Source organism: Chelmon rostratus, chromosome 10 (genome assembly GCF_017976325.1).
Source record: "Chelmon rostratus isolate fCheRos1 chromosome 10, fCheRos1.pri, whole genome shotgun sequence".
Classification (NCBI taxonomy): domain Eukaryota; kingdom Metazoa; phylum Chordata; class Actinopteri; order Chaetodontiformes; family Chaetodontidae; genus Chelmon; species Chelmon rostratus.
In genome coordinates, this window is record NC_055667.1 from 18,872,631 (window position 1) to 18,883,823 (window position 11,193).

The window sequence follows — 11,193 nt, forward strand, 5'->3', positions numbered from 1 at the left end:
CTCACAGCAGCTGCCTGATATCTCAGGGGCTCAACACACTTCACTTTACTTTCCCACCTTGTGTCAGTCCACATCTTCAAAGTGATGCCCACATGTTTTTTTTCAGTATGGCCCATCTCTGAGTGGAGGCTGAAAACAGGGTGAAAATCTTGTCTAAGATTCCAAAATAGTTCATGGCATCCGTGGAAGCCTCAGATGCATCAGCCACAACCAAATTCAGGTTATGAGCCATACATGGCACAAAAAGACTTCTTGGGTTAATTTGTAGAAGCCTGGCTTGAACACCCTTGTTTTTCCCCTTCATGTTTGCCCCGTTGTCATAAACCTGTCCTCTGCAGTCCTCAAAAGGAACTTTAAGCTCCTCTTGTCTCTTCAGAATCAGAGATGTCAAATGCAGACCTGTTGATTCCTCTACCTCCAAAAAACCCATGAAATGTTCCTTTATGCAGGGCTTCTCCTCTGTCAGCGACACCACACGAATTACAACTGACAACTGTTGGTGTGGCTGATGTCTGGTGTGCAATCAAGAATAATGGAGAAACATTTTGCCTGGTGGATCTCCTTCACCATTTGACGTGACAACTTGACATGGAAATAAGCGGTAGTCCAGAAAACTGGCGAGTTTTGCTTTGAATTTAGTTTATTTGTTTTGTTTTGTTTTCTGACGTGCGCCCTCACATAGATTGCGCCCTGAGCGGTCGCCCACATTGCCCATAGCAAAAACAGCCTTTGCCCCTATTAGTGAGAACTTTTCTGTTCTTCGTCTGGCATTAAAGACAGAAATCTAATAACTTCCTGGTCGCTCCTCGGCTGCTCAGGTGACCGTAACGTCATCAAAACGCGCCTCGTCGTGTGCTTGTGCGACTGCAGACTTTTGATTTGATGGTAATTTGTGAATGAAAAGGACTTTTAAATGCCTTTGAAAGGAAGGTTTCCGATCAGGAGGACCCTGGAATACCTCCAGAAGGGCGATATCATCTTTAAAAACAAAGTGAAGATCATGACGGTCAATTACAACACACATGGAGAGCTCAGCGACGGAGCAAGGTCAGAGCTAACAGCAGCTAGCCAAAACACATTTCCAGTCCAGTCTTAGATATCCCTTCAAATTCTGATGTTTTATAGAAAACATTTAGCTACACAGCTATTACTATGAAAACAGGCATGAACTTAAATGTTGATACTATGATTATAGGGTTGTCATGATTATTTCCAAGTATCAAAAGAGATGACTCTTGAATGATCAATTCATTTTCTGTTCATTGACTAATAGCATTGTGGCAGTAATTAAGTACCAGCACCTGTTTTCTTCCCAAAATCACACTTGCTGAGTTTCAAATGAAGAGGCAGCACTAGTGCACATGCATGATTCTGGGGATCTTTAAAGCACTGAATAAGTGTTTCACACACATAATTTATGTAAGTAGCTCTACAGAAGACCATTACATGAGATGATGTTCAAAATTGTGGATATAATTCTTCAGTGGTCTTGATTAGATCAAATACTGTCACAAAACTCCCTTAATTCAATGCAGCCTTTAAGACTAAAAAGCTGAGAAATGCTGAACTTTGTTGTTGAAGTGAACTGAAGTTTACCTCTCTGTACTATTAAAAGCTCTTAATTTGTGCACTTTCTCCATGTGTTTTACAGAAAGTTTGTCTTCTTCAGTATTCCTCAAATTCAGTACAAAAACCCATGGGTCCAAATAATGATGTTCAAAAATATAACACCATCACCGTTCCTGAAGTTCTACTTGGGTGTGTAGCTTTTCACTGTTGTCTTACCTTTTATTATTATTATTATTATTATTATTGTATCAAGCTTGACCTCTGCTGTCTCTTTTGCAGCTGATGGGGAGCAGGTTCTGGTGGATGTGGAAGGAAAGGACTACAAACAAATTTCACAACATGTGAAGAAGATTTTGGGCAAATCAGAGTAAGATATTCAGAGTTATTGTGAGCTAAATGCACACCATGTTTCATGACACCTACATGATTGTATTTGTATATATATATATATGTGTGTGTGTGTGTTTGTGTGTATTTTTTGTCTATTCTAGATGGATAAAATGATTCTTTTTACCCCCTCTCTCGTTTACAGAGAAGTGTTACAAGCTGAGGCTCAAGCCAAGATGCAGGCTGCCAACCCCGCCAACTTTGGGCCAAAAAAGTACTGTCTGAGGGAGTGTATCTGTGAGGTGGCGGGCCAAATGCCATGTCCCAGCACCGTGCCGCTGCCTAAGGAGATGACGGGCAAATATCGTACCCAGATGGCAGCGTCACAGGAGTGAGAAGCTGAGATGTAGAGGTGACTGTTGTCGATTCACTGGACAATATTACGGCATTTTGATGTTTGATTTTGTATTATAACATAAAAGGACTAGCACACTGCATATTTCGTTGTTAATATGTGTCACTAAATGGATCCCACTATGTTGTGTGCATTGTGAGGTCTCACTGGAGTGAGACCTTCCAGTCCACCATAAACAGCAGGAACCTATTAGCACATGCCGTTGTTGGGGCAGTCAACACTTCGGTCTTCTGAGTAATTTGACATCACATCTGGTGTTTGTACATGATGTCACCTGGTTGAAGAATCCACACACGCAATTCCCATTTAGCACTGTCAACATGGCAATGTAAACACTGATATACAAGCCAATTTGTCTGTGTGGCTGTAGTCATTGCTCAATGTAAACATCAGGGATATTGAAATCCTAAGTAGTAATAACCACAAACATTTAGACAAAAGGTCATCATATTTATGACAGGAATGAGAAATGCAAACATTTTATAGAGACAACATTTTTTTATTGGTGCTGAGATGGAATTTTGTAAAGTTAATAAACTGATGTCTGTGCTTCCAAAATGTTTACATTTCGCAGTTACTATTTTAAATGCAGAGGTGTTGCTAAAATCAACTGCTAACACATTAAAGAAGCTCCTAAAGTTATTCACACTGTCACACAAACGGTTACAGTATCACATATCTTGCTTAAAATCTGTGGACGTCACAGGTGTGTGTGAGATCAGCGGATTGCAGAAACACTGTTTATGTCTATGAAGACGGACATGGACACCCTGACTGACAGAAGAGCACTATGACAAATCAATGTAAGCACTTAGCAGCACTGTGAGCGATAATACTTGCTGGCATTCATGTAGTGTTAATTTATCTGACAAAAAACCTTGTGTCTAAAATGTTACTTTGACCTAAGAATTTAGTTGTTCTTTACAAATATGGATTTACTTCTGTACACACTGGGATTTTAGTGAATTCTGGTGTCTTAGTTGTTGACTTTAGCTGTCTACGGTGTGGCCTTGGCAAATAGTGGCGTAGTGGTAGAATGTTCATGGCGAGAGCTGGATGGATGAACCATTAAACAGATATCATGCTTCACATCACAGATCTTGTCACAATGTCTTGAGACTTTGTAATATGTCCACATGTTTAAAACATGAAAGCAGGAAGACAAGCCTGGCCACTCGCTCGGTAGAAAGACCAGCCTCAAACAAAGAAACACAGACACATGAATCATGCAACCTGAATGCTCAGTTGGATCAGTAGTGCCCCTGTAAACGATAAGATCACAACCTTGCAGGGCCGCACAGGACGTGGAAAATATTTGGTTCGCTTGGCTCACTGTGGCATTTCAGATGCATTTAAAAAAAAAAAAAAAAAAAAAACGAGGGTCTAAAATGCAACCATGCCAAGACCAACTTCACATGAATAAGATGCACAAAAAAAGGATTAACAAACTGAATCAGCTTCAGTAAAATTTTCATCTAAACTATGCATACAGACAGAGAAAATGTCACTTAACAGGGACAAGTTTCCATGATCATTTAAATCCAGCTGCACAGACAAAGCAACTTTCACTGAAACAGAAATAAGCAGCTGTTAGAATGAATACTTCAATTGTAGATGTGGTTATTAACAGTATGATTAAAGGTTAAAACTGGAGTGCAGGACTTTTACATGACATTACATTGCAGCCTTTGCCAGATAAGTTCACACAAAGCAGATTGAGCTTATCACCACCAGGTAAATCTTTGTGTTTCATCAAAGCAGAATTTTTTAAGCTGGTGTCTGTGGTGACATTCCAGCGCAGGCACTCTGGAAGCGATGTTTTACGTCAACCAGCAATGACGGGTTTGCTGGAGCTGAAAGGGGAGCAACCGTAGTGATGTAGTAGGCTACAGCAACTGGAAGTATGGTAGAGTATGGGGCCATAAGCGCTTTGACAGTGCTTGTGTAGTTACTCTCACTGCCAGAATTGGAGACAAATGTTTTCTTTGTGATAATGTCATCATAGTTAGCATGGCTGACAGTTTCATAACAGGAGCAACAAGAATGGCTTGATTTTCTGTAATGTGCCCTTAATTTCCCTTATAAATATATAACACAAAGTGGTCACAGGCCCTGCAACAACAATCAGTGATTTAAGCCTGTGATTAAATTTTTAATATATAAACAATTCAAACAAACTATTCAGTGATGAGTTTCATTCAGACACTAGGGCTGCCCAAATATGGTCATAAAAGGCTTATTTGTTTCTCATCAAATTCAATTTAGATGGTCACGTGGATCACGGCCCAGTGAGAATAATAATGTTTGGTTTGTTTCACAAACTTCAATTACCATGAATAAACTAAAGTTGTAGGTACAACAACAATATGCCTCTAATATCGCTGCAATTAAAGGAGAACTCCACTGATTTTACACACCAAAGTCGGTTTACAGGGCGAGAGAGAGAGAGAGAGCAGCGCGAACAATCAGATCAACTTCCTCACGTGATGTCACTTCAGTCAGCTTCAGCCGGGACACGTTTGAAAATCAATTAAATCTGGGGGTGTGGAGTTGGAAAGGAGTGAGCCTACACCTCTGCAGCCCGACAAGGAAGAGGAATTATGTGAATTGTGAAATAAAAAAGGCAATATCTGGTTCTGCTGCATTGATTGTGATCCACTTTTAAAAAACTGTCCATTTTGCGTCCGACAATATTATAGGAGTGCAGTGCTAAGTTGATGGAGATTTTGAACTTAATTTGGCAAAAAAAAAGTCCTAGAAACTATTTATTTATATATTTATGACACGCATCAACTGCTTAATGGCTCCCGTTTGTTCAGCGTCAGCCATAATTACATTTTGACTTTGTTCATAACTTCTGCCAGAGCCAAATCATACATCCTGACTTTCACCCACGGCCACACTTAACTCAAACAATCATCCTACTGTCTTGTTAAAAAATCTCCTGTGTTCCATTGTTCATGTTTGCACTGATACAACAGGATTAATATCTTCAGCAACATGCCTGTGCAAATGGATTTTTACTTGCAGTGCTTAAAAACTGTGCATGCTGCGATGGGCTCCAGCCGTCTGTGACCCTGTACAGGATAAGTGGTTTAGAAACATGTTTGGAAATTAGGGGACTAACTCCAGACGACTGAGCTGTAGTACGTACTTCACAGTGGGACTAGCCTAATCTTGTTGTGGTGCAGCAGACCTCACCCAAACTAAAATCAGTGGGCTCATAAGTCACGTAAAGTGAGCTAGCCTTGCAGGACTTGATTAGTAGAGGGTAAGGGGGGGGTGGGGGGGGTGGTAGTTGAGAGAAAGGTGTCAGTGCTTCTTTTTCTTCTGTTCCTGTAGGGTGTGCTGTAGCTCTCTGAGGTTCTCTGACAGGAGCTCCACCTCATCGAGACGGCCACTGAGCTTGGCGTCAAAAATGTAGGCCCTAATGTTGTCGATCTGCTGCAGCAGCAGCTCCTCCTCTATCATGTCCACATCGGGCAAAACTTCGTCGTCATCGTCCCCGTCAAAAGGGTTGGTCGAGACTTCTGGAGAATTCCCAGAGGCCTCCAGGAAGGGGTTGCCTGCATCATTATTGTCCTCCTCATCAAAGGGGTTCCCAGGTACGACCTCAGCCACCTGTTTGTCCTCCTCGACGTCTTCCTCTTCATCGAATGGATTATATTCTTTTCTCCCATTGGTTACCTCTTTGTGTTCCCTCTTGATGTCCTCGAAGAAGGGGTTGGATGGATCCTCCTCAACGGGAGTAGAGTCCTCCTCATCGAAAGGGTTGAGGGAGGTGCTGTTCTGTCCTTCACCACCAGGGGGGGTTACATGCCCCCCTAAGCTCCTTAGCCTGGGAGGTGAGTCCTCCTGGTTTGTGAGAGCAGGGAATGCCCTTATGGAGGATGGACTCCTCTCAGCTTTAGGAGTCAGGTCCTCTGTCTCAGTGTTTTCCTCTCCTTGGAAGCCCCCTGCCGGACTGATGTCCAGAGACCTCTCCCACGTGATGGGAGGCTGAGTGGACCCCACAGCAGGGCCCCAATGCCCCCTCTCCTCCCTCTCCCGGGCTTCCAGACGATGGAGCTCACCCTGCTGCAAGCTCTCCTCCTCAGCCAGCTTCTGGGAGAGTGTGATGGCCAGGCTGGTCTGCTGCTGGTCGTATTCATCCTGCAGCTGACGCAAGTTCTCCTCCAACATGGCTACCTCATCTGTCCTCTGGGCCTCCCGTGCCTGTCGAAGGAATGACTGTATGTTCTCAATCTGCTGCAGGAGGGGGTCCTCCAGCTCGCTGCGTGCGTTGGCCGAGTCTGCGGAGGGCAACCAACCACCAGCTTTGGTCATGCGTGGAGCTCTAGGGGCCTGAGGCAGCTCTCCGTTGGTGCTGGGAGGTGGACGGTTTTTCTCAGACTCTTGCCTCCTCTTCAGGGTCTCCTGGGTTGCCTGTTGAGCAGGGAAATATAAGAAGTATAAACATTTAGTAACTTGTTATGTATTTGAAAGCTCAACAGAGAAGTATCGGTACACAGTCTCACCAGTCTCTCCTGTTGGAGTCTCTTCTCTTGTTCCTGTCTCCTCTTTTCTTTCAGCTCTTCATATTTCTCCTTAGTGGGTAAAGACATGAGACCCAACAGCTTCTCCTAAAATAGGTAGGACACAAAGAATGGGTAAATTTAGGGAAGGAAAGGATCAAAGGAGAGAACATAGCAGAAAAACTGAATAAATGTAACAGAGTGGCGATTTGAAAGCTACCGTACAGCCTAATTTGGACAGGATTTATTTCTCTAGGGGAGGTGGAAATATTTGGTTATACTTTTCTATACTAATATTTATTCTTGGTCTCACCTGGACGAACAGTGTGGCTGTATAGCGGATCATCTTCTGCAGCTGGAGGACCTTTGGATGCGGTGGTGGATCATCTTTTGTGTTTAGTGTTAAAATCTTTTTACTGAGAAGGAAACACAGAACTCCATGTGATTTTTTTTTTTAAAGACACACATAACAGAAGACTTCTGTTCAATTGATACCTACCTCAGGGCATCGATTAGTTCGTAGTATTTCTGTACTTCCAGTCTCAGTCCACCAGCAGTGTCAAGATTGTAAGTGATCTCTCCAGCACTGTAAATGACAGCCATGAAGCAACAGTCTCTCCAATGAAAGATTTTTTAATAGCTACTTTTTATGGGGCTTACTTGAGAGACTCTGCCATTCTGATGTATTCTGGAGCCCTTTCATCCACCTTTTCCATGCACATCCTCAGCCTCTGACAGGAAGACAAGTTTTAAGCAAGTGAACAACAGGAAGCCTCAAAGGACAAACACTGAATGACGGGAAGGATACAACAGTATAAACTCAAGACAGCATGAAAAGAAAACGTAGCATCGACTGCACTACTGGTGGGAAGAAAAGAGACAAACTGAAATCTGTACTTTTCATTTTACCTCGTAAAGTTTCACTATATCTGGCACGTGGTCCTTCTCTTCCAACTTCTGCTGCCTCTTCAGCAGTGTGTCCATGCAGTGGTGACAGCAGCGAATCTTCTCGTCGTCCCTCTCCTCCAGCATGGAGGTAACGCTGCTCAGGCTGCTGATGCTGCCTCTCCTGGAGCCCATCCCGCCGCCGCCGCCTCCTGCTGCGGAAGACTGGGACTGAACGGGGCTCCCAGGTACGCACAGGGCCTCTCGTGTCCCACTGATCAGCTTTTCTGTGACCAGATGAAAAGCAAACATTTCACAGCACAGACACACATGTGGCAAAACTTGACTTAAAAAAGATATCTGATGATTTCCTCTGGGTTGCAAGAGTTCTGTTCATACGTACGAGCCAAAGGTAAGGGGACAAATTCCATGCACCTCCTACACATGATGGACCCACAGAGACGACAGTGGTGCCGCCTGTTCCGGATGTTGAACTTGTTTCCACAGTCGGGACAGAACGGGACATCCGAGTCATTCACCCATGACACAACTGACTTCTCAATGGCTATCAGAGAGGATGAATGTGCATTAATTTACAATACTATATGAATCATATTTACATACACTGGGACGAGTCAGACTTATAATCAAAACACATGTGGACAGACCTCTGATTTTGGCGGCATCTGAGTTGGTCCTATCAAACGATGTCAACTGAAACGACACAACAGCACAGTTAAGCCATCTTGAGTTTAATTTCAACAACTGCGGCAAGAAAATGACGGTGTGAATGAGATGCAATGTGCAACTGTAAGCACACCTTTTCCAGTCTGATGATGAGCTTGTTGACCTCAATGACATAGTGATCTATCCTGGCTGCTCGGTGTTTTTTAAAGAAGTCCAGGTGACTTCTAGTTGCTCCTATAAAAGCAAAGAAAAGGAAACCGCAGGAGTGAAAGCTCGGCCTGATTGTTGCTTAAAGTCCTTGCTGGTCATTCTTACCAATAACTTAAATCTAATTTTATTCAAATGGTATGAAAACCAGTTTATAGTTAAGTTTCCAGTCTCACCCAGTTCCTGAGGCTCCCACATGTAGGGGTCCACTCCACCATAGTAGAAGGACTCATAACTGCCTGTATCCGGTCTGTCATCTCCGTCCCTTTTCAGCAGCTTGTCTTTGGCTTTCTTTGCCTTCTGAACCAAACCTGTGCACAAAGACAATTAGGATATAACTACCTCCATGTATGGAAAATTATTATATATATACTTATATATTATTATATATTATATACACATGTGTGCATAGTCCACAAGAACATCCATCTGACCAACTAGAATACCCCTGTTTCCAACCAAGATCCTTCCTCTCTACATTTCATCATTGTCCTTTTTCATCTACTGTCCCTCCCTAAGAAGCTGCAGCAGAAAAAGTTGCCAATTCATTCTGGCACCAATTTCCCCTGGTCCAGCACTGCAGTGCCCTTATATCAAATTCAAATCATACTACTTACACAGCCTTTTAAGAAAGCCACTCTGTCTTTCTGCTAAACTAAACAGTACATTTATTTTTGTTTCTGCAGAATATTTTGCACAAGAACACAAGAAGACTCAAATGGCATTGTGACTGTGAGAGCCCACAAGCACAATTCACAGGACTCACTCTTGAGCTGTCCCCTAACATGGCGGTCATCCCCGGAGTGCTCCTCTTCATAGTGGTCTTGGAGTTGGTAGAATGACTGGAGGTCCTTGAGGCACAGTGGGCAAAGAAAGCCCTCCTTCACTTCACCTGCGCCTTCAAAGGGGGGTGGATAACTCGAGGCCATGGCAGCGGGCGGCTGTGTTGTTGGAGAAGAGATGCAAGGTGCGAGATTCTTGCTTCAGTCTGCATGTCACGGGGTGTGCAACCCACCCCATATCAGCTCCATCTTCTCTGAAAAACCTGGGGCACTGAGGAGCAGGACAAAGCAGACTGAGGCGATATATATATTACAAAATCAATACATGAAATTTTAGATACTTTGGGGGATTAAAATGTGTACTAGCTTTCCCAAAACCACAGTTTTAAACATGTTCTGGTTGGAACGTGGATTGCAATCACATTTGGTCAAACCCAACGGTGCATCATTCGCTACAATGACACAAAGACAGGAGTGCAGCAAACAGACACACGCTGCATTACAGAAAAGTGTGAAGCTGAACTATATCAAATGTACTACTTGAAAAATTCTGATGTAATTGGGGTTCTTACACCTGTACGGATTCAGCTAGTTATCGTGTAATACTGCTCTCATGAGTGGAGTAACAAAGGTTCAAATTTACACCCACTCCCGTCCACTGGTCTTTTTATGAAATTTCATCTTAACATGCTAACAGGCAGATGTTTGAGTTTCACACATCGTACATATGAATTATTTTACAATTATTTCACCTTGAATAGATTTTCCTGATTTGACGCATCTCTTCGTACGTTAAAAAGAACCTCAATAAGGTTTTCACGCTAACGATGGATTTATACCAAATAACGTTAGCTAAGAGTTTAGTTAGCTATATACCTAACCCACTCAGCTTGTATATCCAACCCACGCAGGCAGTGAAAAACAAACCCAACTAGACGATAAATATTTTTCTGCCTGCAAGCGAGCACTATTTCATCTGATGTGTGATATCTGCATATTAACTATCCAACAGCTAAAGATAACGATACGTTGTTTACTATTTGGCTAACGCTGGCCGTCGTTATACTGAACAGAGAATGTAACGTTAGCTCGAGAATGCTAGCAGCAGGACTAGCTTTCTTTAGCCACAGTGTCTGTGCTCTCGTTGTCGGAAACACGTCAAAAAAACCTTCGAACTTGACAAAAACAAATGCTCGCGGATTTGTCGACCCGATGGAGCATGTATACTTACAGATTAACCCAACAATAACTATGTGGTTGACAGTTTGTCTTCTCTTTGACAGCTCGACAACACCAGCTGCAGAAGCAGCAGCCCTGCCTGGTCATGTGATTAGCATTCAGTCTGTAAGGGAAGAGAAGAGGGACAAACTACACAAACCACTTAACACCTGTTCTTGAATACCTCTCTCTTTCTTTGTCGTTGAGGTTTCGCTGCAGCTGGCATTCCTTAGCGTTGTATCACTGACTCCTTCTGGAATTAGTCCCCTTAAATGTCCATTTAAAAAAATGAGTGTGTAATTAGTCCAGGTTCGTGTTTCCAGTTCTCTGTGTATTATTATGTTATACTTAATTTTGGGTTGAGTGTAGATGTGCCTTCTGTAGCATTGTCCCTGTGCTGTTGCCACAGTTGATTTACTCTTGTCCACACTATGCTTTTCCCCTCAGTTTTTGAAAGTCTGATACGAATTTCTTTTTCGTTTCCAGGGAAACCTAAATGCACTGAGACGTGAATGTAATATTTTCCCCTTGACTTACAACCGAACTGAATCAAGTCAAAGTTTCATAAAACAGATCCTGTTGATTACTG

General features: G+C 42.9%; 2 protein-coding genes across 2 annotated transcripts; one reads left to right on the forward strand and one right to left on the reverse strand.

Annotated features, from left to right (window-relative positions):
- Positions 1-850: 850 nt before the first annotated feature.
- Positions 851-3,349, forward strand: mrps25 (mitochondrial ribosomal protein S25). The gene is made up of 4 exons (XM_041946191.1): positions 851-1,047; positions 1,652-1,758; positions 1,849-1,936; positions 2,102-3,349. The coding sequence occupies exons 1-4, from the start codon at positions 914-916 to the stop codon at positions 2,289-2,291; spliced, it is 519 nt and encodes a 172-aa protein (XP_041802125.1). The 5' UTR covers positions 851-913; the 3' UTR covers positions 2,292-3,349.
- On the reverse strand, positions 2,760-10,705 carry LOC121612977 (rabenosyn-5). The gene is made up of 12 exons (XM_041946190.1): positions 10,618-10,705; positions 9,371-9,657; positions 8,781-8,915; positions 8,531-8,631; positions 8,379-8,424; positions 8,114-8,275; positions 7,735-7,997; positions 7,486-7,556; positions 7,325-7,411; positions 7,139-7,241; positions 6,829-6,933; positions 2,760-6,736 (listed from the first exon to the last, which is right to left on the reverse strand). Exons 2-12 carry the CDS (start codon positions 9,531-9,533, stop codon positions 5,624-5,626), a joined length of 2,349 nt encoding a protein of 782 aa, XP_041802124.1. The 5' UTR covers positions 9,534-9,657; positions 10,618-10,705; the 3' UTR covers positions 2,760-5,623.
- Between the last annotated feature and the right edge of the window lie 488 nt (positions 10,706-11,193).

Excerpts from the sequence above, each read along its gene's own strand:
- mrps25 (XM_041946191.1), top strand. The coding sequence starts at position 914 with ATGCCTTTGAAAGGAAGGTTTCCGATCAGGAGGACCCTGGAATACCTC. Across the intron at positions 1,048-1,651 it reads GAGCTCAGCGACGGAGCAAG|AAAGTTTGTCTTCTTCAGTA; the intron begins GTCAGAGCTAAC and ends TGTGTTTTACAG. Across the intron at positions 1,759-1,848 it reads GTTCCTGAAGTTCTACTTGG|CTGATGGGGAGCAGGTTCTG; the intron begins GTGTGTAGCTTT and ends TCTCTTTTGCAG.
- LOC121612977 (XM_041946190.1), bottom strand. The coding sequence starts at position 9,533 with ATGGCCTCGAGTTATCCACCCCCCTTTGAAGGCGCAGGTGAAGTGAAG. Across the intron at positions 7,998-8,113 it reads TGTCCCCTTACCTTTGGCTC|AAAAGCTGATCAGTGGGACA; the intron begins GTACGTATGAAC and ends ATCTGGTCACAG. Across the intron at positions 7,557-7,734 it reads ATATAGTGAAACTTTACGAG|AGGCTGAGGATGTGCATGGA; the intron begins GTAAAATGAAAA and ends TCTTCCTGTCAG.